We start from the raw sequence: 26,868 nt of genomic DNA, 5'->3' as shown, positions 1-26,868 counted from the left end.
TACGCTCCTCCACTTGGGCTAGAGTTATCTCCGAGGGCCAAAATTAAGGCGTTAACTCTCAGAACACTCTACCTTCTTGTGACTTTACATCTACCACAGCTGACACTTGATTCTCATGCCAAAAAAGCGAAATGTATTTCTCATGTTAGCAACCATTCTCAGATTGTAAAGTAGGAAATTGCGCTGTGTGATTTTGGTTTTCTTTTATTTCCATCTCATTTCAAAGCTAAAACACAAATTTTGGGCCAGAGTCTCCCAGGATGAGCACATAATATACTAACCAAGGCATGCTGCCCTAAAATTAGAAAAGAGGAAAAAATTAAAAAGCATTAGGGGGTGGGATGGCCGCACCTTAGAAATCACAGGGACCTGCATGGAATCGCAGCTCCTGTGCCCAGTTAGACCTCCTCAGGGCTTGAGGATGGCCGGTCTCAACACCTCCTATCTGGGGATAAAATGATGGTGGTTTTTAAACTCCTTCCGCCATCAGCTCTTTACTACCCTCTCAGACCCTGGTCTGTCCCCTCTAGGTTGCAGGAAATCTCTGGTGTATCCCCAACCAGACTGGTAGGTCACTTAATAAATTAGACTATTTCCCTCACTCACAATTATCCAATCACACAGAAAACTACATCTGGGCAAGAAAGTGTCTCTCCTGGTGTTGAAATAGGCCTTTCCAGGCCATCTTGCTGATTGAATATGTAGATTGCAGTTCATTAGCAGAGTTCTTCATATGTATGCAAATCAGGCTGTTAACAACTCCAGCTTAATTGTTAGTTGTACAGCAGCTGATTGCTTTTCTTTCTTCCATTCTTTTTTTTCTCCCCCACCGCCCCCCCGCCCCCTTCTCCTTCTAGGCGAGCTTGGTGCCTAGACTCAGCAGGCTTTTTTTTCCACACGAGTCAACTTCCTGGTGTGAAGGGATTCATAGAAGTTGTGGTTTCTTAAATCAAATACCTGGTGAAAAATATTCTAAATCCTCGACCCACTAGAAAGTAGTGCCTTGTGCCTCCAGTGGGCTTTTCGTTTTTGTTGTTAATTCAAAGGACAAAAGCCTGCAGATAAGGTTGTTGTCATTAATGATATTTAAGAATGGTGCTGGGAATGGGAAAGATGGCGCAGAATTACTTTAGGAATCACTTAACAGTAGGTTTCTGTGGTCCCCAAATGAGGTTCTCTTGTCCCATTCCCACCACTGCTAATGAGGAATTACTGAGTGTAATTCCTTGTTACCGTCTGCCAGTTAAAACTGAGAGTTAGCTTAATGTCTGTAAAACACGTTCAGTTATTCTGATGAGAAGCGCCTGATACAGCAGATTCTAATGATGTTCACTTAAGCATTTCTTGGAAGGTTTGGTGATAAAGCAAAAAACCCACAATGACAGGGCTGTCAGGAACTCGGTAGAAGATGGCTTTCAGGGGCACCTCTCTCTGCCTGGAGATGCCACTGCTGGAGAGGGCAGGCTCTGGTCAGGGTCCCCTGGGGAAACAGGGAGCGGGGGCCTCACGAGGAGCGTATGTGGTCACGGAGGAAAATGGATCCGTTAACTCTTGTATTCCAGAAAGAAACAAACAAAAAAGGGACGTTTGAACTCTGTCATTTAGAACGAAAGGAAGACCTTGCTTTCGTGTCCCGTGTTATATGCTTCCTAAGCTGTGGTCTAATTAATTTGTAGACGTCCAACCCAATCGATGTTGCTGCCCGACCTGGGACGGTCCCACACACTCTTCTCCAGAAGGACCCGAGGGTAAGTGCAAGGTCAGGCTGGGTCTCAGGTAACACAGCAGATGGCGTCTCCCCAGGACAGCCAGCCCAGGGCTCACACCTTCCTCAGCCCAGCCGAACAGCTGCTGCCTTAGCTCTTCCTTCTAGTTTGTGGAAGATGCTAGTTACTCTTAGAAAACAGAATCTCCCTTGCGGCCATGTGACACCAGGGCAATGACTTACCACGGGACAGAGGGACAGCTTATGGTCTAAGCCCAGGAGTCCGACACTCTGAGCTTGCGTAGTTTCCACTCAGCCAGCCTCCTCTGTCTCCATCTCCTAAAATTTCTCTCACATGCAAAAGACACGGCTGTAAAATGTTTTGAACGGAAAGGCGCTATGCTCTTTTCTTCCTGGAGCTCACTGTACCACACAGCTCTTCCGAACACTCTACTTGTAATGTGGTGTCCATACCACATGGACAAAAGGGTCCATACCACATTACATTACATTATCTGGAGCTAAATAAAATATCCATTATACTTCGGTTGTGTTATTTATTCATAACACAGACCAACTCTCAAAAAGAATTTGAAGTTACACAGTAGATATAATCTTGTCTCATTGATTGTTATTCATCTTCATAGTAAATGGGGAAAAAATAATTACCTTTTACAATATTGTCTTTTTCCCTGGATAAGGGCAGTCGGAAATTGATAACCAGAATTAGGTAGATGTGTAAAATGACTCAACTGTGTATTTGTATGATGTTTAGTGAACTTCTTTGAAACGTCTTATACCTCTAAGTGATGTACAGTCATCAGATTAAGGATAGTTATTAAAGATAGCCTATTTCTACTGTGTGTCTGGAAAGGACACTTCTCCTTAATTATCATTAGTATCCAGTCTTTCAAGTCCATGGTCTGAAGGCCTTCTCCCTTAGACCCATGGGGTGAGGTTTGGAAGGGCTGCTCAAGACAGTGAAACTCCTCAGATGTGTAATGGGAACAAATCGTGTTGCCAGAGGGCAAATCACTATTGATTAAGCTTGTCCGGGGGCTTGTCAGCGTAGATGTACCGAGGCTTGTGAGGTGGGGGAGGGGCGCTTGGCACTTTTGATAGTGTGAAAATGGGTTAATTATTCTCTAAAAGGGCCTCATTTAAAAGTAAAATTCTAACATTTTAATTTCCCCTCCTAATGAAGCACTACAAATTTGTTAATTAGAGCAATTGTTTGAGTGACAGCCATGTAACCAAGTTGTCATTTTCTCTTCACAGTTGACAGATCCTTTCAGACCTATGTTAAGGGTAAGCAAGCTTCTTCTAGAACTGTCTTGCAACCCCTGTTTGACTCCCAGAGGGTTAAAAATACAATTATAAGGAAACAAGCCACAGAAACACTGGAGTAAAATGTTGGAACGACAGTGGTCAGGTTTTTCAGAGTGTGATTGAAAATGGCCTAAATGGTTTTGCCTTGAGCATTGGAGGACGCCAGGCCATGGAGATAAAGCGAACAGATAAAATTCAACTGAGTCAGATGCTCTTGTTAGTTCTGGCAAAAGGTTTGACTTGTGGAAAACTTAAGGGAAGGACTTAAGCTATAGGCTGAAATTAGGATTCCACTGAGCTCCACCGTTTCTCTTGCACCGAGAAAATACATATCCGGGTCTATTTATTTTGGCTGGTGGCTGCCTCTTTCTGCACTAAGTGATGTTGACTTGTCACAGCCATTCGACCTTTTTCTCTGGTGCAGAAAAGAGCTACTAGAAGGGGCTTCCCTGGTGGCGCAGTGGTTGAGAATCCGCCTGCCAATGCAGGGGACACGGGTTCAAGCCCTGGTCCGGGAAGATCCCATAGGCCGCGGAGCAACTAAGCCCGTGCGCCACAGCTACTGAACCTGCTCTCTAGAGACCATGAGCCACAACTACTGAAGCCTGTGCACCACAACGAAGAGTAGCCCCCGCTCACCACAACTAGAGAAAAGCCCATGCGCAGCAATGAAGACCCAATGCAGTCAAAAATAAGTAAATTTTTTTTTTTTTTTTTTTTTTTGCGGTACGCGGGCCTCTCAGTGTTGTGGCCTCTCCCGTTGCGGGGCACAGGCTCCGGACGCGCAGGCTCAGAGGCCATGGCTCACGGGCCCAGCCGCTCCGCGGCATATAGGATCTTCCCGGACCGGGGCACGAACTCGCGTCCCCTGTATCGGCAGGCAGACTCTCAACCACTGCGCCACCAGGGAAGCCCTAAAAATAAGTAAATTTATATTTAAAAAAAAAAAAAAAAGAAAGCTACTAGAAGTATTGGTTTGTCTTGAGAGGTCTGGAGCATGGCCAGCAAATGTCCTCTGAAGAAGTGCTGACTTCCTTGGTGTATGTGGGGAGTGGGGAGTGGTGGGCGGGGGGATGATGGATGGTTGGATGGAAGATGGATGGATAGTAGATTTCTCTACTGAACCCCTTTCTGGTGCATATAATCAGATAATTCAGTTTCTCCAAAGGGGGAGAAAGGAGGATGGTGTCATCACTTAGGCGATTTCAAATGACCCATAATTTCATTACAACAGAACTGAACCCAAACTTGGATTTAAGTATGTATTTCAGAAGCGGCTCCTTAATATAGAAACCAAAAGTGTCTGTCCTTTGCCAGTGTAGGAATGGGGCACTGTTTCTTCTCATCCGTCCTGTTGTTATTGAGCTCATGTTCGGAGCTTACGGGTGGATTATGTAGCAGGAATACAAGTGAAGTGGCACGAGGTGGTCCCTGCCCCCCAGGTAGTGAGACAGAGCTCACAGCTACTCCGCAGCTTAGAGAGCAAAGACGTGAACTAGTTTGAGAGACGAGGGTTGATACCCTCCCAGAGGGTAGGGCAGGCACTCTGTAGAGGCCTAGAGAGGAGAAAGGAGCGAGTTCTCTTCTCTGTTTCTTTTTTCACTTAGAAATGAACCATGCCACCCAACACGAATGGGCAGTTGACTCTTAATGAAGCACTTGTGGGAACTGGGCTTCAGTAAAAATGTGGTGGATTTCTTTGTTCCACTTTGGGGGTTTAAAAAAAAAAACACCCCAGTGTTGGGGGAGGTGACACAGGTTCTGTCCCCTCTCTTGCTTTCGAAGTGGTTCACGGCCATGCACTAATTAGTTCTTCTGAGCAGCCAGTTTGCATTACGGCCTGGCCATGCTTGTTCAGTAGGGCTTCACTCTACCAGGCCTGCCAGCTGGCGCCAGAAGAGAGAGAGAGAGGGGGCACAAAGTGGGATTCAGGCTTTGCCACGTTCTCCTTGGTAACCAGGGAGGTCCTCCTCGGGGCTGGTTTTCTGAGGAGTAGCTGCCAGCTCGGGCTCCCGTGGCAGGGAAGGTACAGCCCGCTGGGGCTCTCTCTAGCCCGGGCACCAGACTGCTGCTGAGAGAGGGCACTTGGAGGGGACAAAGCATCTCGTTTTGTGGAAAAAGCCTCTGCAGCTAGAATCTGCTGGAAGCTTTGGGGAAGTTAAAGCGGGTTTTCTCTGAAAGTCTTCCTTCTGACCATGTTGCTCTTTCTTGTTCCAGAAACCAGGGAAGTGGTGTGCTATGCATGTTCATATTGCCTGGCAGATCTACCACCACCAACAGAAAGTCAAGGTCAGTCTTGCCTTCCTAGTCTTGGGGAGGGGTGCCCACCTGCGGGCGTGTGATCTCTCGATTGAGGAAGCATTGAAACAGATTCTAAAGTCCCACAGGCAGGCAGGCAGGCAGGCAGGCAGGATCAGGTCTCTCTTGGAAAAGCTATTTGGCAATCTTGCTATTAGGGAGATCACCAGCAAATAGCAAAACAGAAGCAAACTGATAACATCCTGATTTTTTTTTTAATGATTTTGTCATCTTATTGATCCAAAGGGCCTCTATAGATTAAATCCTAAAATAAAGTTTTGGGTAATCTAATTACAGTGACAAGTATTAGTATGGAAAATACTTAGTGTCTAGGAAGAGCTGTACATGAAAAATTTTTTCTGTAAGAATTGGTACATTCTTTTTTTTCTCCCAAGCATTTAGAAAAAAAATTTTTTTCCTCTTCCATTACGGTTTATTACAGGATATTGAATATAGTTCCCTGTGCTATACAGTAGGACCTTGTTATTCTTTTCATTTTATGGCTTTAGAAAAAATGATCATTTATGCCCAATATGTTACTCATTTAGGCCTATATGATGATTCCATTAGCAATCATATTATTAAAAATTCCTCTTCTAGAAGTGGTATTTGGTTTACAGTGACCTATCCCCGCTCTCCTTCGTCCTCCTGATGACCAATGCCAGAGGTCAGACTACAGTCAGTGCTTGTCAGAACTGCCGTCTGGCTGGTTACCTTACCTATCCTTGGGAGATTTTTCTTTTTTGTCTGTACTTTCATCATACAGATGAATACATTCCATGCATTACCAGGGCTTTATGATGAAATAGAAAACAGATGAAGAACTTCTGCAGATGACCCGATATGACATCACTGGTCAACTTAGGGACCAAACTAACTGACAAGTCCAGATTTTACAGTCTGAGTAACTATACCAATCAAGTAATTCCAATAAACTTCCACTGGAATCCATATTTTCATGAACAAGCTTTTAGTCCTAACAGCATTCGGGGGCCATCATCAGAATAAAAAAAGAAGGAGGGAGGAGAGCTAGTCATCCCAGAATTTTTATTTTTAATGGTTAAACAATTATTTAAAAACCTGCCTAGTTAGAAATTAAAAAGCCACCCTCAGTGAATGAGGTCACTAAGATATCTTGCTTTGGTACCAAATACCTGCTCTTTCTCAGAATATCCCATCGGTGAGTCTTGCTCACCTTGACATTAGTGTTAGGCGAGGCTTTATTAGAAACCTGTTGGTTTAGCTTCATTAGAAAACGCATGTGCTCTGAAGAGCTAACTAGATTTTGCTGGTTAGTTCAATTCACTTTTGTTCTGGATGACGTGGTTAGCGGAACGGTGGGTAAAACACGTCCTCCTGGTGACTCGTTTGGTTAAAAGCGATGAAGGATGTCATAGGTGCCACTTTAGCATCTTCCTTTCCACAAGCGTGTCCCCAGTGACTCAGAGGTTCATTATCCCAGTTCAATTAGGAAGACCTCTTGCACAGGAGATAGCTGTTCATCTTCCCTTTCCGGCAAATTCTTTGTAATCCCCAAGCTCCATTTTGCTTCACGGACCTAAGTTGTGGTTAATGGAACTGTGCTGTGTACCGTGCAGTATTAGCACTAAATAATTTGGCAGCCAAATTAAAGGAGGCACTCAAAAGATTTTTATAGATTCATAGTGGATTAGCAGCTTTGTTTGGGGGGTGGCTATTACTTGTTAGTGGGCCTTTCATGAGAGAATTCCCCGTAGATTTGAGCAGAAATTGCATGGTTCCCGAGTAATGTTCATTTACTCGTTCTTTTAGCCACTCACCAGCTACTTCTTGGGAGAGCCCACTGCTCGCAGGTTCTTACTGCTGCAGGCTCAGGGCATGCCTCTGTCCCGGTGTCTAGTTGCTCAGAGTTCAGTAGTGAGGGTTGGTGTGTGTGGAAAAAATGGTGAACGTGTGATCTGCTTCCCGGGGTGTTGCTGCCAGCTTGAGGGTTTCGGGTGGGTTTCATCCTACCTGGGAAGGATGGGTGAGTGGGATTGCAGGATGGTGTAGGGTTCGGCGCTAGGGGATGGCGAACCCCTCTTGTCTCTGACTCCTGCACAAGTTAGATCAGATGTCGCCTTGTGGACGTTACTGTGTGACAGGACATGAGGGAGATAGAGGGGGAGTGGGGCCAAACGGACAGAGAACATCCGACGAGCCTAAGAGATGGGAAAGGCGAGGTCGGAAACCGAGGAAGGGCCGTGAAGGACTGGGAGGCCGGAGAGCTTGAGAGGAGGGGGCGAGGGGAGAGGCCCAGGTCGAGGGTCGGCGCTCATCGGGGGCGGGGTGAGGCCAACGCCGAGAAGGCTGTTGAGAATCGAGAAGGTGGGGCAGTTTGTAAACCATGCCGCAGGAGAGGCTGCCAGCCTCCAGAGTGAGGCCAGCAGGAGCAACTAGGAGGAAGGTGATGAGCTGGTCCCTACAGCCTCAGAGGAAGGTGAGCTGACAGGTTAGCGGAAGGGCGGATAAATAGATTGCAGTTGATGGCAAGGAGTTCACAGCAAGAGAGGTTCTGGAAGGTTTACTGGTCTGGCCTGATCTCTTCCTCAGCTAACTGGGAGTGTAGCGGGCACAGTAAAAAGCCCCCATTAGTAAAATTAATATCCCTACTTCGTTTGTGTTTCTTTAAAAATATGTAACAACGATCGTTTGAAAATTAGCTTGTAGGCATGCAAATATTTCTTTATAACTTTCAGCTACTAATGTACTGTGAGCTATTAGAGCATGGCAAAGAGTCATTAAACAATTAATTTACACAGCAGAGTATTCATGCAGAATCCCTAATAAAATGAGCTTTAAAACACTATCATTTAAAAACTTGCTGAAAGGAGCTTTCGCGGCAAATCCTAAACGACTTCGGAATGGTGGTGGTTTCGGTAACTAGTCCGTGGTTCTGTCCCTCAGACCCCTGTAACCTCAGAGACCGAACCCAAGTTTTGCCCCTTGACATTTCTGCTATGAACCGCGGGCCCTGCTGGCCCCGCTTTTCTGGCATTGGAGGGTAAAATGGATTGTGGGTTGCTGTGTTCTCACAGCGTTTGTAAACTTGAACCTGACGAGGGCTCAGGGCCCGAGTTCATAGTGTTGACTCTCTCGGTCTCAGCCTCCTCCTCATTAATGTTTTTCTTCCCTGCTGTTCCTCTTGGGGTGCCATCCTTTCCTCCCCCCTTGCTGCTGTAGAAACAGATGCAGTCAGACCCACACAAGCTGGACTTTGGCCTGAAGCCCGAGTTCCTAAGCCGTCCTCCGGGTCCCAGCCTCTTTGGAGCCATCCACCACCCGCATGACCTGGCACGGCCTTCAACTTTGTTCTCTGCCGCTGGTGAGTTCCGAGGGGCGAGCTGGGAAACGTAGTTCTCAGGTAGCTGGATAAGTTACATCTGAGCTCTGGGCCGCCTGAACGCTACAACGTATGTCAGTTTGCAAGGCAGTATCACAGCGCATCTCGGGAGATGGGCCCTTCTCCATGGATGCGCCCCCTTCCACAAAAGAAGGAAAAAGACCATCTCTCCGTTCGGGGGCTCATATTGCTTCTCTATTAAACCACTATAACTCACAGGCATGTCAAATGCTATCGAAAAAGATCTGAGAGCTTGCAAGGGCTAATCGGAAGGAAACAATGCCAGGAGTTGTGTAAGGATGCGGCTGCTCTCACTGTCCCTGCCCACAGAGCACTCGGTGGTTTCACACCATGATGCTCGGTCATGCCGTGCGTGAGGGTCTGAGGATAAAGAAATACAATTAAAGTAGTTGCTGGCCATGTGGTCTGTGACGGGGAGGGTGAATTGGTTGTAATTACAGGACTAAACATTCTTGCCTGGTTGGTTGTAACGATGCAGGAAATTTAGGGGACAGCGTGTAAAACCCCCAACAGGTCTATTCATTAACCTCTGAGAAGACACACTTCCAAGTGCCTTGTGCATGTGCCGAAGTGGGTCCCTGATCATCACTGCATCAGATAACCCGCCCAGTCCTGCTCCAGGACCATGCAGACAAAGGCAGTGGCCGTCAGGAGCATTAGGTGGACGAGAGCAGCCCTACCGGTATCAAAGATTCCTTAACATTCAGTCTTTTCTAAAATTACCTTCAGCGCACAGTGCCTGGCACATGGGTTCCACTGGGTAAACCTCGTAAAGGACAACGCCGAGCTCATTCTAGTGACAGGCTCCATGACTTCCTACCCACTGTGCGGCGTAGAATTTATTCTTCTGGACGTAAGTGTTCAAGGGGGTCCCTGTTTCTAGTCCTTAGCGAGCAAGTTTCACACCCATCCCGCCTGCCACCTTCCCAGGCTTTATTCAAGACTCGTTTTTGGTGGACCTAAGGCTCCTCCATTCAGGAAGAAAGGACCACCCGCACTGCAAGCAATCACTATTCTAATGGGCCTTGTCGCCAGAGTAAGGGCGCCGTCTTGAGGGTAGATGGAATTTGCTAAGGTCTCAGGTTTCTCTCTGTCAGTTCCATCTAGGGATATGTTTGAAGTCTTCGTTACCATGGCACCTAGGCTCTGAGGGCTACATGAAGAGCAATTTTTGGAGAGAAATAGATTTCTCCCTGGCTTCCATCTGAGCCAAGCAGATGAACTGGCTTCTTTTGCTTCAATAATTCTTGAACTGTGAGGCACCCCTGGGGGCCCCGCGCTGAGCGAAGCTCCGATCCTCATCGAAGCATTCATTAGCTTGTACTACACAGTGTGCAGCCAAATTTTTATTTAGCTGGCAACACTGTTCACACCTAATGAATGTGCTGGGCTGTATTTGCCCTGTGGAGGTGGTGTCATTTTTGCACTTTCTGGGTGGTGAATAAGCCACCATATAGGGCTGAACAGATAACTCCTCAGGTGCCTTCCGATGCCGTGGCTCTGACCGATGTTCTCCTATGCTGTGTGGCTTCCTCCGCACCCCAGGCCCACAGGGCCCTTCCAGGCTGGGGAATAAAAAACCCCAAACATAAATTAATAGGGTGTTGAAGGGACAACCCTCCTCCACTTAATTTATGTTCCTGAAGGAATTTGTATTCGTTTCTACGAACTCAGTCAAAATGCAAGGGATTCTTGGAATAGTTTTAGTTATTGGTAAATCCATTCAGTCCCGGTTTATACTTCTATGCTGGAAGGTAGTCTTTTCTAGTGTAATCAATATCAGATTTTTCCCCAAATGGTGAAACTTTTAACTGGTAAGTATAATTTATGCATACTTGTTAAATTCAACCACTTCCATCTTGCTGTTGGGCACTAGTGCCCGAAATGACGAAGGGGACATCTTCAGATGACCTTGGCCCATCTCTTGTCTAGAGCCAAGCCGGTCTCCCGGAGAACCTGCCTTCTCAGCTGTCAGCTGCACGTCAGCAAGCCAGGTGGATGCCCTAAGTTTTTGGAAATAGTGTCCTTCCCTAATTCACAGGTGCACACTCTGTCTCTCTCTTCCTTCAAGAAAAGGATTTGAGGCATCCTAAGGAAATACATACTGTTCAAGGCCAAACAAAGTAGAGGAAGAAACGTGGATAAAGGGAAAACCTAAGGAAAGACGAGCACTAAGGTAGACCGGAGTTCCCTGGCAGGCAAGGTAAAGACTAATAGAGGTGATTTAAGATTAGCAGTGTCCAGAAGCAAGTGAATAAACTAGCTTTTCCTGGCACTGAAGCTATGGAGGACTTCATTTCCCACAACCTGATGTAACTCACAGTGAGTTTCGTGGGGTCGGGCTTTATAATCTCCTTCAATGCGGGTCTGTGACGGCGAACACATCCTCAGGAAAAGAGATTCCACAAAGGCCCAAGCGGTGCAGCCCAGAGACACAGCTTCGTGACGGCCGCTCCTGCACCTGGATTAGACAGTGATTCTCAGAGTGAAAGTCTTGCCCCCAGAGATGTCTCTGAAGAAAGTAGCCCATGGCCAGATGTTGCCCTTTTAGAGACTGAGAGAACATAGTCACAGCTCCTACTCCTTCAGTAAAAGAACCTTGCTTCACGGTTTTTACCTGGCATTTCTCCAAGCTTACTTGGTTACAGAACTCCCTGCCCCACTGGCATTTTCTCTCCAGGTTTCCAGTACTGTGTGTCAGCCCTGAGAGAACCATAATTCAAAAAGAGTCATGTACCACAGTGTTCACTGCAGCACTATTTACAATAGCCAGGACATGGAAGCAACCTAAGTGTCCATCGACAGATGAATGGATAGAGAAGATGTGGCACATATATACAATGGAATATTACTCAGCCATAGAAAGAAATGAAATTATTTGTAGTGAGGTGGATGGACCTAGAGTCTGTCATACAGAGTGAAGTAAGTCAGAAAGAGAAAAACAAATACTGTATGCTAACACATATATATGGAATCTAAAAAAATGGTTCTGAAGACCCTAGGGGCAGGACAGGAATAAAGACGCAGACATAGAGAATGGACTTGAGGACACGGGGAGGGGGAAGGGTAAGCTGGGACGAAGTGAGAGAGTGGCATGGACATATATACACTACCAAACGTAAAATAGCTAGCTAGTGGGAAGCAGCCGCATAGCACAGGGAGATCAGCTCAGTGCTTTGTGACCAACTAGAGGGGTGGGATAGGGAGGGAGGGCATATGGGGATATATGTATATGTATAGCTGATTCACTTTGTTACACAGCAGAAACTAACACCATTGTAAAGCAATTATACTCCAATAAAGATGTTAAAAAAAAAAGTAATACCTCTCTTTGGTGGTGGCCATCCCGGCCAGGAAAGGGGGTGATTTATTTTCTGCCTCCTGATAAGCATGTTTCTCTTTCCCCGGGTGTTGCCTGGACGGACGTCAGCTATGTTCTTACTTTAACGTGCTCTCCTGGGGTCCTTTGGTGACCGGGAGCCAATGGCATTGTAGAAGTTGGCTTCCTCTGAAATCTAACTCCATTATATTTGACTTAACAGGTGCTGCACACCCAACCGGGACCCCTTTTGGGCCACCTCCTCATCACAGCAACTTCCTTAACCCTGCTGCTCACCTCGGTGAGTTGCCCATCCGCGACGGGCAACGACGTGTGCATCTCAGAAAAACCTTTGTTCACTGCGTTCTGCTACACTTCCTGCTAAGTGGGCCATAGTCCCAGATAAGTCACTTACTGCTTTAGGTGGTGGTGATCTTGTAGAACTCTGAATCCCCGCCGTCCATCTCCAGGATTTCAGCACCTCTCATACCGTGTTCTTCAAGTAGTAGATCTGTGCGCAGTAGTGGTTGTGTGTAGACTTGCTGAGGGTGCGGTGGGTGAAAGCCATACCATGGAACCCCAGGGCATCCACATTTACAGCAGCCTGTCCCTGCCCCTTGGAGAAGCTCTTGCCCACATAAAGGCACCCATGGAGGTGGAAAGGACACGATGATGCTATGAAGAGACACAGCATCCAGTACTTTTAATCACTTCACATTTCACAACCCTATTATAGCTCTTCCTAGTAAAGGTGCTTTTTTGTGGCCTTTATTTATTTGATGTTTTCTGCACGTGCACAAGCAGATGCAGGCAGTGGTATGCCCAACGACAGGGTATAGGATACGTGTGCCCTCAGAATTTCATTGAGAGATTGATTTTAAGCTGCCATCTTACTTCTGGTCTACGAGAGCCGACACGGCACATTCTGGGAAGAGGGGAGACAGGCAGGGAGGCATCTGAGCGTACTGTGGCCTGAGCAGCGTTCCCCACCCAGCAAAAGAGAAATGGGGCAAAATGCATAGTTCTGGAAAATAGCTTTCATAAATATTTTGCTAACCCAGTGCCCAAATGCAAAAGGATGAAAACCCTTGGCATAATCTGGCAGGAGAAGTGGGACAGGTCAGGTCTGAGTATAAATGGGACAAGGATCCCCCACTGCCTTCCCGGCTCCCAGGAAGCTCTTGGCTTCCTCACTCAGTGGAGTCCTGCAACCATGTCTTTCTCCCCAATCTTGTCTGCAGAGCCTTTTAATCGGCCGTCTACGTTCACTGGCCTGGCAGCAGTTGGTGGCAATGCCTTCGGGGGACTTGGAAATCCTGCAGTTAGTGAGTACCGCTAACTTTTTAAAATCTGCCTTAAATTATTTATCTACTCTGATCTGTCTGTGGCTCAAGACCTTTCTAGATAAAAGGGAACCACGCTCTTGGGAAACAAATTTAGGTTATGTCATTGCAAAAGCAGGCCTAATCAGTGGAGTTAGGTCTAAACCAACGTTTTAAGGCTAGCCCGCAGTTGATCTATGTTCCTGAGGGTCAGGAAAGGTAGTGTAGTCAATTGAACTCCAGAGAGTTTGCTGAAGTTCACAGTTTCATCCTTATTCCATCTCTACCATCCCACATTTTAGCCACAGCTCCCATTAGACGTGAAGACAACTTTTAAATTTCATCTTGCTTTATGGGGAGTGAGAAAACACACTGAAGAACAGGAAAGCAATGCAGGCTCAGGACAGTCAAGAGAGGTGCTGCATAATCCAGGAAGACTGTGTAGTTTTCCACTGCTAAGAAGTCTGTCTAAAGTAGGAAGGGCTCCTGTTCTAAACATGCTTTAGCCACTGAAGATCAGCTTGTTTTCTTTCGTGCCATCCATACGTCATGCCCTCCGGCTATAGGAGACTTACAGTGCAGCTTGAAGCAGCCATCACAGTTCCATATAGCATGGAGACCATATATGTCTATTTGGATCAGGACCCTGTCTGGTCTCTGCTGACTCTAGTTTTGGTCACTAAGGTTGTGGACGGGGCAGCAGTCGTATTAGCAGGGTTGTGGCGGGCAGAGGATAACCATGAATTCTGCTCTGAACTGAGCTACTGACCTAGGTCACACCATCCAAATACACTCCTCTGCATGCTCGGGACGTCTGCGAGTGCCAGATAGGCGTGATTAGGTGATCCCCATACCTGTTGGGTCCCTTTCCTTTGTAATCAGCCCCTCCCGCCCCTTTGCCTTTGGTTAAAAAAAAAGAAAAAAAGCTGTGAGCTTACTTACCTCTCCAGTGTAGGACAAGCTCCTCTAATGAATCTGTTAATCTCCTTTCCTTTTCCAGCTCCCAATAATATGTATTCATTTTAACTCTGAATGCTGTTAAACGTTTTTTGGTAAGTACCTTCATTACAGCAGATTATATAATTTCTCTGAAACCTTTTTGTTCTCCACTTCACCATTTCAGCACCCAACTCAGTGTTCGGCCACAAGGATGGCCCCAGTGTGCAGAACTTTAGCAATCCTCACGAGCCCTGGAACCGGCTGCACCGAACGCCTCCGTCGTTCCCGACCCCTCCGCCCTGGCTGAAGCCAGGGGAGCTGGAGCGTAGCGCGTCCGCTGCAGCTCATGACAGAGATAGAGATGTAGATAAACGAGACTCATCCGTTAGTAAAGATGACAAAGAAAGGTACGCAAAGAACCCGCTCTCGAGTCCCAATGGGGGAGCCCGCTCTGGGCCAAGTACCGGCCACCCACCCTCCCCAGCCCAGCCTCGTGCTTCAGCTGTAGCCTCGGCCCCTCACGCAGCCGGGGTGGTGTCCCCCCCGCCCACCCTGCCCCCGCCCGGCCCTTCAGTGCATCGTGACCACAGGCCAGCATCACAGTTCCGTATCCAGTACAGAGCAAGCGAATCCTGACTCAAGAGCAGCTCCACACTCAAGGTCCCCGTGAGCAGTAGTCTCTCCAAACATAAATCTCTCTCAAAAAGGTAGCAAGATGGAGCCTGGACCGGAAGACACACACAGCATGAATCAACACCATCTTTGCTTTCAAGTTCGTGCAGTCCATTGACTCATCCATAGGTTTTTTGCTCTCTCTCTCTCTCCCTTTTTTGTTTTCTTTTAGAAAGTCATGTTTCCATTGTCTCATTGTACTTTTCTCAAATTTTGTTCAAACTCAAATCCTGGGCTCACAGATAACTGATAAAATTTTGCTAACCCAGATTTAGAGAAACCTCACCAAGCAGTTTGGGTTTGGGTTTTGTTTTGCCAGTGGATAATTAATTTTACTAACCATTTTTATCTCCATATGTGGTAACCCATGCCTAAAAAGAATTAGCCTTAAAGAGGAAAATGTCTTATTTTTTCTGAAGAATGTCATTAAGCATTCTTGACAAAGCATACCCCCTTTTCCCCCCTTTCTTTAGGGTATTTTCATTTTGAATGAACTAGCAAGGAATACACAAGATAACGCTCGACAGAAAATACCTAATAACACTTTCCTTTTGGTATTTAAATCTCAAATACGATCCAAATCTTTAGTTTTTCTTTACTGTGTATATTGTGTGTGTGTGTATGTGTGTATACATATGTACGTGTTTCCTAGGGATTTAAAAGGATTCAAGTTTGCAGGCTTTAAATGCAGCAGATTAAGTAGACCATCATAGGCCATCATGCCAACTGATTTCTTTCTTATAAAAGAAGAAGACGAATTTTTCCTTCAGGACAGCATGGTAAAAATCTCTTAGCCAATGGGAGGACCGTTTATGACATGCAGCTCTGAGCTGTTAACTGCCAGAGTGAGGCGCGTCTGGAGCCGGCAGCCCCTGGACCAGGAGCTCTCTGGACGGTCTGTCAGTGAAGAGAAGGCAGGATATGGCAGCAAACCTTGCCCCGCTTTTCTTGATGCCGTCGAAAATGGCCTTTCAGATGAAAGTCAGGAAACTTAATAAAACACACTGGTCTCCATTCTTACCTTTTTTTTTTTTTGCGGTACGCAGGCCCCTCACCGCTGCGGCCTCTCCCGTTGCGGAGCACAGGCTCCGGACATGCAGGCTCAGCAGCCATGGTCCACGGGCCCAGCCGCTCCGCGGCATGTGGGATCTTCCCAGACCGGGGCACAAACCCGTGTCCCCTGCCTCGGCAGGCGGACTCTCAACCACTGCGCCACCAGGGAAGCCCTATTCTTACCTTTTAAAGATGCTCTTCCTTCTTAGCCTTTGCATATTGGCTAGAAACAAAACTGGTAGGGGAAACCTCCTTAATTTCTCCCCCAGGGCCCCCTTGCCTTCTGAGCCACCCAGGCTTCCTGCTTCCCTCCTCACCTTTGCCAGGTCTGTCTCTGGGGGGGTCTCTAAAAAACACCGGATTCCTGGTCCGGCCTCTTCATATTTTACTGTATTGTCCTCTGTTGCTTTGCATTTTGTGCCCCGTACTCTTAAGTAAGTCCCCACCCAAAACAGGCCTCTCAGCTTCTCCTTCACATTTCCATTCACAGATGGAACTTGTTCCCAACCTGTCCCTTGAGGTTTTGTGTCTCTGGACCCACTTTTCCTTCTGGCTTTCCTCTATCTATCTTCTCAACAGATTATGGCTTTCTTCTCCTTCCTAATGCAGAGGTGCTTTTTGCACCCCCAACATCCAGAAACTGTGGTTTCCCTTTTAACCCCCTCGGTGCTGCCTCTTGGAGGCCGCCCTGTATCTGCCCCCTTTTCTCTGAAACCAGCCCTTCGTCCCGACCTCGGGACAGAGATGTTCCCATAATCTCCCCGTTACTCTCCTCCCACTGGCTCTGAATTGCAATGTTGCAAGGAAGGTTTGGGGCTCTTAAAACTTGATTCTTGACGCTAAAAGATCCTGAGACTCTAGGCAGACGGGCTGTGTGGTCCCATCACTGATGCACTGACCACGCTGGTCGGTTCAGGTTTCTGAAAGCTCTCCCTCCCTGGCCTGCATTCAGGCCCGTGCCTCTTACACACCGAGCGTCATTCCCTGCCTCAGACGCTCCCACCCTCGTCATCCCTAGCACTTCACCCCCTCGAGCTTCCTCTAAAATCTAGGCCAGTCAGGTCAGGGTGGCTGGTCACCCTGCCCACGAAGGGCACGTGCGGCTGCCCAGGGGAATGTGGGGGCCAGAGCCCCGCGCGGCCTCTTCCCACCTTCTCATCGGCAGCCCCTGGCTGGCCGGCAGCCCGTCTCATTTGCTTCCTGGTGTCTCCTCCTCAGGGAAAGCGTCGAGAAGAGACACTCCAGCCACCCTTCACCAGCACCCGTCCTCCCGGGGAGCACCCTGGGGCACGGCCGCAGCTCCACCGAACAGATGAGGGCTCATTTGAGCACCGAGGCTCGTGAGAAAGACAAATCCAAAGACAGGGAGAGAGAGCATTCGGAATCCCGCAAGGACCTGGGCGCCGACGAGCACAAGGCGAAGGAGGGCCCCCTGCCCGAGAAGGACGGCCGCGGCACGGGCGAGGAAGCCAAGCAGCTAGCCCGGGTGCCGTCGCCCTACGCGCGGGTGCCTGCCAGCGACAGCGCCAGGCCAGGCAGCGCCGCCAGCCGCGAGGCCGAGCCGCGCAAGGGCGAGCCGGCCTATGAGAACCCCAAGAAGAGCGCCGAGGTCAAGGTGAAGGAGGAGCGCAAGGAAGACCACGACCTGCCCGCCGAGGCCCCGCAGAGCCACCGGTCCTCGGAGCCGCCGCCACCGCCTCCCAGCTCCTCGGCCAGCGTGCACCCAGGGCCCTTGGCCTCCATGCCCATGACCGTGGGGGTGACGGGCATACACCCCATGAACAGCATCAGCAGCCTGGACAGGACTCGCATGATGACGCCTTTCATGGGCATCAGCCCCATCCCGGGCGGAGAGCGCTTCCCATATCCTCCTTTCCACTGGGACCCCATCCGGGACCCGTTGAGGGATCCCTACCGGGAACTTGACATTCACCGGAGAGACCCACTGGGCAGGGACTTCCTGCTGAGGAGCGACCCCCTGCACCGTCTCTCGGCCCCCCGGCTGTACGAAGCCGACCGCTCCTTCAGGGACCGGGAGCCCCACGACTACCACCACCATCACCACCACCACCCGCTGTCGGTGGACGCGCGGCGGGAGCACGAGCGCGGGGCGCACCTGGACGAGCGGGAGCGCCTGCACGTGCTCCGCGAGGACTACGAGCACCCGCGGCTCCACGCCGTGCACCCCGCCTCCCTGGACGGACACCTGCCCCACCCCGGCCTCATCGCGCCCGGCCTGCCCAGCATGCACTACCCACGCATCAGCCCCACCGCGGGCCACCAGAACGGACTGCTCAACAAGACGCCCCCGACGGCGGCGCTCAGCGCGCCTCCCCCGCTCATCTCCACGCTGGGGGGCCGCCCCGTGTCCCCCCGGAGGACTACCCCTCTGTCCGCGGAGATCAGGGAGCGGCCGCCCTCCCACACGCTGAAGGACATCGAAGCCCGGTAAGGAGAGGACGGGATGCGCGCGAAGAGGAGGAAGAGAGCCCGCGGCCGCCGGCGCCAGACTCGAGAGCGCGCGCGGGCAGAAGTCCCGCGTCTCGACCGACGCAGACGGGGCGGGGGGAGCCCCCAGCACTTCCCCTTGTAAAAAGTGTATAGACTCAGTGCAGATTTTGAAATGTTTTTGTATATTCTATGTTGAAATTTTTCAGATCTTTTAGCCGATTCGTATGTTCTCATGTCTCCCCACTCTTTTGGTTTCTCGTATAAAACTTTTTGATTCGAACCAAAACAGTGAAGATGACAACACACGCCAGTGTGGTGATGATGGGGGGGGGCGGGGGGAGGAGACAACAGTCCACACAATCCACCGTGCAGAGGTCTTTCAGATGAGAAGGGAAGGCTGTGTACATAGTTATGTAAAAAAAAAAAAAAAAAAAAAAAGATTGCTTCATGAGCTAATGGTTCATATATGCAAAGGGTAAGATGAAAGCTTTACTTTGTACAGATGTAAATAGATAAAGATTAAGTAACATAATACATTAACACTTCTTAAAATGTGCTATTTGCAGACTTAATATCAGTGAGCACAGTCGGCTTCGGCTGTGTTCCCATGTATTGTTCTAGACAGCTAAACCCTTCAACTATGCAATGAATGTTAGGGCTTTTCACAAAAGCCCGCCTAACTCAAAGGAGCCTTTTCAAGTCCATTTACAACATACTTAAGGTCATATTTTCCCTGAACAAGCGCTTACGTGATATGACTCTGTTTGCCTTGCTTGTTATTTCAAACGGAGAAACACCCGATTTTGCAAATAGGACCCCAGGCCGAAACTTTGCATCTGAAGTTGCTGCTTGTGGGCCTTTGGGGGAAGTGGGGAGTGCAGCCCCGGAAAGGTAACCGAGGCCATGAACAACCAGTGCCAGGGAGGATGGGAGTTGTCAGATGCCAAAATCAGGGGACACAAACAGGCCGCCAGCATCTCGTCACCATCAGTCACGTGATTTCACACACCCCTCATGTGGGAACCATGCGTTTTTTTAGTGTGTCCTGTTTCCTATCTGTACACACCTCCTCGTTCTGTAATGAGATTCAGTTACACCCAAACAAACAGATCCTGAAAGAAAGCTTCGAGTTTTCTCAGATGATGGATATGTTTTCACTGTATTCAATAACTGATGAAGTCAAGGTGCATATTTCCTAGTGTGGCTCACCATGTTCCCGTTGGTAATCAAGTCTGGGAGTAGCCGAAACAGGTCAACCTTGTGGGGCCGGGGAGCATTCCAGAGGGTGAAAGGTGGCGGCGGAGAGACGGTCTTGTGTGTGTGTGTGTTTTTGAGTTTGCATCAAATCTGTCTCTTCATGATACTTTTATAATACATTCATCCTCTTGTCTACATATTTGGAGAGAATATGACTTTACTAGCAAAGACATACAATATATCTTGTCTACTGGACTGTAAAATATATGTATGAAATAAAATTAGTTCCATTTGGTCTTCTAGTATATTAAAGTGCTATCTGACGTTGTTATCCTGTTTTTGCAAAAAAAAAAAGTTAACTACAGACCATTGTTTCTAATAAGCAGAGAGATCTATTTTAGTAGTCAACTGAAGGTTTAGTTGTGAGCTTCAGATTTTGTGAATTCCAGATGTTGTGCAGTGTTTTTTTTTTTTTTAAGACAACAACTAAAAAGGAAAAAAAAAATCCAAGGAATATGTACACTGGAACCGTAGTGGTAGCTTTCAGTATTGTAAAGAGATTGTTCTATACAGACCTTTTTGCTGTTCCTCCTGTATGTAATAAAGTCCTTTCTAGATCCTATGTGAAAAGAAACGTGAAGCGACTGAGTCTCCAGCATGTTCTCATCGGCGGAGCCTTCTTGTGTTATGTAAACTGTGCCATGTTATTAAAAAATGTGAACTAAGCTTCCAGCTGCTTGTTTGTGTGGGATGGCCATCCTTACCATAGGGAAGAAGCCATACTTGCAAGACTGACAGGGCTCTGGAAGAGAAACACCTTGAACCCTTGAGTAAGGACGGAAGGCTGACTGCCCTCCCTGACCCATGTAGACACTGCCAGTTAGTTTCTGTAAACGTCTGCCTTCTACCCAATCAGGATTTTTTTGTTTCTTTTTTGGTATGTTCTAAGCAAAGTCCTGTAAGTCCTGGGAAGGTACTTTTAGATTTCGTAGGTGATACACGTGTGGGCCGATTTAGCTAGCACCCTTTGTGCCTCAGGCCTCCTTCAAAACTCAGCATGTGCTCTGTCTGCGTTGATGACAGATGTGATCGAGGGCCTTTGCCGACAGCCGGTGCTTGCCTGTTCTTGCCCTTACAACCTGTGGACTCAGTCTGTTGTATGTAACTTCAGACTTCCCAGGTATTTTGTTCCTTTCTTTTTCTTGTGTCTCACTGAACTACATGGCGTAACCCTCATCAGCTTGCAGACCTCTCCCTCGTCCTCTAAAATTCGTTTTGTTTTTTCAAGATGTAAAAATTGTTAGATTTTCTGGTGTCAATACGATGCCATTGTTGTTTGGATGAGATGGTTTGGACGGGTGTTTGAACCCTAACTGGACAAAACAAAAGCAGTCCAGCTTAGCAGGACGCGGGTGGCCGCTGTCAGAGAAGATGGAATGGAAGCGAACAGAAACCAGGGGCTTGGTGTCTGTGCCTGCAGCTCTGGGGGGGGCGCTTGGGACGGGGGGCTCTGGAAGGCTCCCGGCTGGGGGTACTGGGCTCACGGGCTTGGAAATCTGATGCTAGGCTTAAATAAAGGTCCACTTCACTCAGCCCTGCTTTTATGCTGATACCCGGCTCCCAGACTAGAGAAAATAACTTGAAGAAAAACTAGTAGGTTGGAAAACGTGATAAACACTGTGTTTTTCCAAATCAGGCAATTCTTGGGACTTTCCCAAGACTCACCATCAGCGGGCCTCGCCTTGCTATTTCTGGCAGACTGCCCAGCTTTCTCCTGCACACCTATTTCCAGGCCGCCATCTGCAATGTGAGACCGGAAGTTACTGTCAAATCAGTCATGGTATTTAATCCCCCGGGCTTTATTCCTCTCAACCTTTGCATATTTTCCCTGTAATTACGTTCTGCTCCCCGGCATTGATGGGTACCAGCACCAATTTGATTTCCTGCTAACCTATAGATGCTCTAATTATCTCCACAATCTTTGACTGACAATGATCTTGTTACCTTCTAATGGTACATGACAAGTGAAAGAGCGAATATAATGATGCAATAATTACCATTTCGGATGGATATTCACAACAGCGGTGACTGTTGATCCTTTTTTCTGCCTCAATCAAAGTGGATGACAGGAAATAAGATACGATTGTCCACGTACATACCTACATAGCATAAACAGACACTGCCTTTAGCCATGCAGCTGTGGGTGCCCAAGGTGTGTGTGTGTATCCGTCCTGAGGAGCAAACTTGGCCTCGGTGCTATTAAATCGGTTGAAGGAAAGGTGACAAAGTGACATGGGCTTTTTCACATTATTTTTTAAACTTTGCCATTTTTTTTTTTCCCGTATGAGTTTCTGAAAAATTTCTTAGACATGGGAAGTTTCCTTTCAAGAGAATAGGGTTATTTACAGATAGAAAATAATATCATCAAAGACAGTTCCACACGATGAAATTGCTGGTCTCCTTGAGCACTATCAGAAGTACAAAGCTAGTTTGTAGTATCTCACACCAGAACTGCCCGAAGCCTCCGATGGGGAGCTGAGACCAGCAGGCAGGGGGCCTGCAGCCACCCCCGTGCCTTCCGTTCTCAGTGACCTTGAGAAAAACACAGAGCTTGTCTGGAACTGTTTCTTAATGTGTAAGATGAGAACATCTGAATATAACAAGACCTAAAACTGGGCAGGTTGGAAGCCCATCAGCATGGATAGAGTTTCGTGTGCACAGTCCCCAGAGCCCATGGAAGTTGTATAGAGAATGTTCCGCACAAAAGACAAAGTAACTTTTCCTTTTTACCAACTCAGTGCCAGTGTCACAAGGATTCTTTTTTTTTTAAATAAATTTATTTATTTTTGGCTGTGTTGGGTCTTCGTTGCTGTGCGTGGGCTTTCTCTAGTTGCAGCGAGCGGGGGTTACTCTTCCTTGCGGTGCGCGGGCTTCTCATTGCAGTGGCTTCTCTTGTTGCAGAGCAGGGGCTCTAGGTGCATGGGCTACAGTAGTTGTGGCACGTGGGCTCAGTAGTTGCGGCTCGCGGGTTCTAGAGTGCGGACTCAGTAGTTGTGGCACGTGGGCTCAGTAATTGTGGTGCACGGGCTTAGTTGCTCCGCGGCACGTGGGATCTTCCCAGACCAGGGCTTGAACCCGTGTCCCCTGCATTGGCAGGCGGATTCTTAACCACTGCGCCTGTCATGAGGATTCTTTGCCAAAGATTTGCAGACATGGTGGTTCCGGGTTTCTAACGCACAGGCCTGGGTGTTTCTCACCTGGTGGGGGGAAGGAGGAGCGAGGGCAGGGTCGGGGGGGCATCTGGGGTATTGGCACCAAGTGTTTACTGACCCCCTGATGCAGGCGACCTGGAGTTTAGCCTCTGAGCCGGTGTTTGGAGACCCAACATGGCCCGGAAGAGCAATGGACCAGAAGCCTTCAAGGCCCGTGTCCTCAGCAGGTCCCAAGCAAATGGGCCTCGTTTCCTCAGGTGTCACTTGAATGTGTTGGCTGATGTTTAAGGTTTCTTCAAGCTCTATTTGGACTCTGTATCTCTCTTGGGACTCAGGTTACTTTTTAAAACCTTGTTTACCTTTTCACACCAGTTCCCCTTGTTTCTTGGCGTTTATCTACAGGATCTATTCCCAAAGGCCCTGCTGTGAGAAGCTGAGCCACTGACTGAGGTCAGACTCAAAGCCATCTCCATGAAGCCTCCCCTGAGGGCCTGTTTCCTGCTTATTCCCCCTCTTTGGACCCTCCTAGGGTTGAGCTTGCTCTCCGAGCTCCCCTCCCCCTCCCTCCACTCAGCCCTTCCCCTTCTGGGCTCCACGGGACCCGTCTTCTCTACTGCAGGATGGTCAGCCCCTCAGGACGTGCACCCCAAACAAGGCCTAGGTGGGTGAGGCCGCTCCTGGCTGGTTCCCTGAACTGCACGACTGCACAGAAACTTGGTGCGCAAACCTTGACTGTAACCCACACCCATCGTGCTTTTGCAGGGCGTGCGCACACGCCTGACACAGGTTTGATGAAGCAATACCCCTGCTGTGTGCAGTGAACCCTGTTTTTTATTCTGTCCTCTATTTATTCATTCTTTTAAATGCTGTTCACACCCACTAGTTCATCTCATGCCTTTGGAATCTTGGGTCTCAACCCCTAGTTTGAAACTAGTATCACGGAAGAAACCCTCCAGACTCTAAAGGAGGGTGAGTCACCTGGGCGGAGAGTCAAGGCTGTCTTCTGCTCTTGTCCTTCAACTGCTACCCTGTCCTCTTACCTGACCCTCCCTAAACCCCCCTCCATGCTGCTGCCAGTTCTGCTCACGTCTCTCCCAGGTTCCAAACCATCCCTTATTTAAAGAGGACACCAGAGTGGAGCCTGGATTCTCGTCCAGCCTGCGAAGTCCTGCCTCTCTAGTGCCTGGGAACCTGTCAGCGTCATCTCTGCAGGCCTTTCCCAGCACACGCTGGCCACTCACACCGCTTTGTTTCTGTTCCCTTTGCTGTCTCTTCTCCGTCTGGCAAACTGAGGCTCACGTCAAAGGCCTTCACCTCCAGGAAGCCTCCCCTGACTGCCCCTTGTTCCCCATCATAGTTCACTGCTTAGACTAATGGGTCTCAAAGTGTGGTCCCCAGACCAGCTTCCGCACCAGGGAACTTGTTAGAAACACAGATTCTCAGACCTCCACCTCTAACCTCGTGAATCCGCAACAGAGTGGGGCCCAGGGATCTGTATTTTCACAAGCCCTCCAGGTGATTCTCACGCACAATCAAGCTTGCGAACTACTGCCTCAGACTGTGTAAAAAGGTCAAGGTGAAGTTCTGGCCAAAAGCTGCAGAAAGAATCACTGGGTGACAGAAAATGATTCTGGAGGAGAAGCTCTGTTCTCTTTGACTTTCCAGCCTGATCCACGATCCTGCTGGATCGTAAAGAGACTGTAACCTTGTTGGAGCCAGAAAGACATTTTCTGCTTCCAGGGCTATCCTGATTCTCACTAGTTCTCATCTTGAACTCATGCATCACTAACAGTATGAAATGTCAAAGAGGTCAGCCCCTGCTTAGCAGTAATGACAGTAGCCAGTGTTGACTGAGTGCTTTTTGCATGCACTGTTGTGCTTCCCACATGGACTCTCTCCCTTAATGATTTCAACAGCCTTACAAGGTGTAACCCCGATTGGACAGTGAGAACTATGAAGCCCAGAGAAATGAGGTAACATTCCTGTGTTCAAGTGCATAACCTAGATACACACCCAGGTGGTCCCTCCCCCAGAGCCTGCACCATAGCCACGGCCCCATGTTACCACCGAGAAAAGGCTGGCTGAGTTAGTCCATCCCGTAAACAGCAATGGCAAGGACACTGTTTACCCACTTAACCCTCACTTCTAGTTGACACCAGGTATGTATTCCAGAGGCTGTGAACTGGTGCAAGGAAAGGAAAGGAAAGGGAGAAAGAAACAAGAGTATCGTGAAAGGCTCATTGATGAGAATATGCTATGAATCAAGGATTATGATTAATCCTAGTCTGTACATCTAAGGTTTTTTTTTTTTTTAATTTAGTGGCTTGTGTGGTCCAAAGCAGCTCACAAGATGTCGTATTTGGTCCAGGATGATCTTAGCATACAGAAATTTTATATAGACAAAGCAGAGTTTCCTTACACAGTGGGCAGACATCGATGGGCCGTTTGTGACCGTGGATGCATACAAGCGTTCAATCGCGTTCTTGAAAACAAAGTATTCTCTTATCTAATTATTAAAGTAGAACTAAAGTTCTGGGCAATAAATGGACAGTCCTTGGTAGTAATAAACCAGCATTCCCCTGTAATTTGGAATTTTCATCCATTCAGATGGATCTTCACCCCAGTGGGTCTGTAATAATGCAACTAAGATGTCAACTGCTGTGGTTCACACACCCCTCACAGCAGTGAAATTTCCTGAATCCATTAGTGGGTGTGGAGCCAATGGACATTCATCTATGTGACGAACGTGGAGGGCATCCTGTTGGCCAGGCTCGTGCTAGGTGCTGGGGTTACTGCAGGCGCCAAGAGAACAAGGCTCACCCCCCGCCTCACCCCCGGTGGGCTTACATCCAGGGGACGACAATCACAGACAGGGATAAAAGCTGTGAAAAGTGAAGAGGGTGGCGTGAGAGCCTCTGAGAGAGGTTGATGGTCAGGAAGGCATTTTCAAGGACGTTGCTGAGTTAATGGAATGCAGCCCTCTGTTTCAGCCAGGTGTGGCTGCAGCCCAGTTCTGCTTTGCTCCTGCGTTTCCCCAAACTCCCTTCAGCTCTGGGAGGCCTCTACCCCTGAGAGTCCTGAGCTGGTGGGAGATGTGTCCCTGTGTTGGCCTTCCCTGCAGTCCTGCTAAGGGCCAGGTGGTGGCGCCTCTGAGTCCCTTCTGCATGGTGCCTGAGGGCAGAGGCGCCAACAGGGATGCAATGGATTGGAGCCGGGTCAGTCCCTGCCTCTCCAGGGGCCTCGGTTTCCTCACCTCAAAAATGGGAAGAAGGCCAGAGACTGGACTTTACCAGCTAATTTCTGATCTCCCTATTGGTTCTGACAGACTAGGTTGATGAGTCTGGGTAGGATTTTATTTGCTAATGTTTGAGGAAGAAAAGAAATGCCAAGATAAAAACAGGAAAGTGCAAGTAATGCTTGACAGATGGCCAGAAAGGAGTTGTTACAGGAAGGAGCCCCAAAAGCCAGATTCAGAAAGGCCTTTGGGGACCTGGTACCAAGGGTCTTGCCCATGAGGGTAGATCCTGCTAATAAAGGAGACTCCCAGGGACTCCATGGCCAGACCCGAATGCCCCTCGCCTTTTCTGAGCATTTCTCTCCAGCTCCAGCCCCACTTACACATCCTGGAACTCGAGACGGAGCAGCATCTACACCCTGCAGCCTCCCTTCACTCTCCAGAGGGCAGGGGAGGTTCCCACCCTGCCTTCCCAATGTGCGGGGCATCTGCAGGGCCCCTTCTGCAGGCTTCCATCGCCAGGGGGCGCCCACGTGTTTGTCCCGTCTCCCAGCCCCTCGCCTACACCTGCAGGGGGCAGAAGGCAGCCCCCAACTCCGCACCCCCAAGTCTCCCACTCGGCCGCACGACCACCCTCTGCCTCGGACCTCGGCACTAATTCCACCTGCCTCCGTGGCGGTCTCATCCTTCTGGCCCTCAGCGTCCCCTCGGGTCCACTGCACTCCCTTCCCCCCTGGCCTTCTGGCCAGTTGTT

The 26,868-nt window shown here is 48.7% G+C and overlaps 1 protein-coding gene across 5 annotated transcripts in view; it reads left to right on the top strand.

Annotated features, from left to right (window-relative positions):
• AUTS2 (activator of transcription and developmental regulator AUTS2) overlaps nt 1–19,342 on the top strand; it is a gene marked incomplete at its 5' end in the record, with an annotated part of 1,137,287 nt that extends 1,117,945 nt beyond the window's left edge. For 4 of the 5 annotated variants that reach the window (XM_079718778.1, XM_079718777.1, XM_079718776.1 and 1 more), the window contains 8 exons: nt 1,677–1,748; nt 2,984–3,013; nt 5,252–5,323; nt 8,534–8,675; nt 12,257–12,334; nt 13,275–13,358; nt 14,479–14,701; nt 17,238–19,342. In XM_079718778.1, coding sequence (XP_079574904.1) covers nt 1,677–1,748; nt 2,984–3,013; nt 5,252–5,323; nt 8,534–8,675; nt 12,257–12,334; nt 13,275–13,358; nt 14,479–14,701; nt 17,238–18,471 — 1,935 coding nt within the window. In that variant the 3' untranslated portion in view covers nt 18,472–19,342. The remainder of the gene's footprint in view (nt 1–1,676; nt 1,749–2,983; nt 3,014–5,251; nt 5,324–8,533; nt 8,676–12,256; nt 12,335–13,274; nt 13,359–14,478; nt 14,702–17,237) is intronic. The other variant, XM_079718779.1, reaches the window with a different exon arrangement.
• Between the last annotated feature and the right edge of the window lie 7,526 nt (nt 19,343–26,868).

Source organism: Hyperoodon ampullatus, assembly GCF_949752795.1.
Source record: "Hyperoodon ampullatus genome assembly, chromosome: 14".
In the NCBI taxonomy this organism is placed as follows: Eukaryota; Metazoa; Chordata; class Mammalia; order Artiodactyla; family Ziphiidae; genus Hyperoodon; species Hyperoodon ampullatus.
The sequence above is the reverse complement of the archived record's forward strand: the minus strand, read 5'-3'. Positions and strand labels throughout refer to the sequence as shown.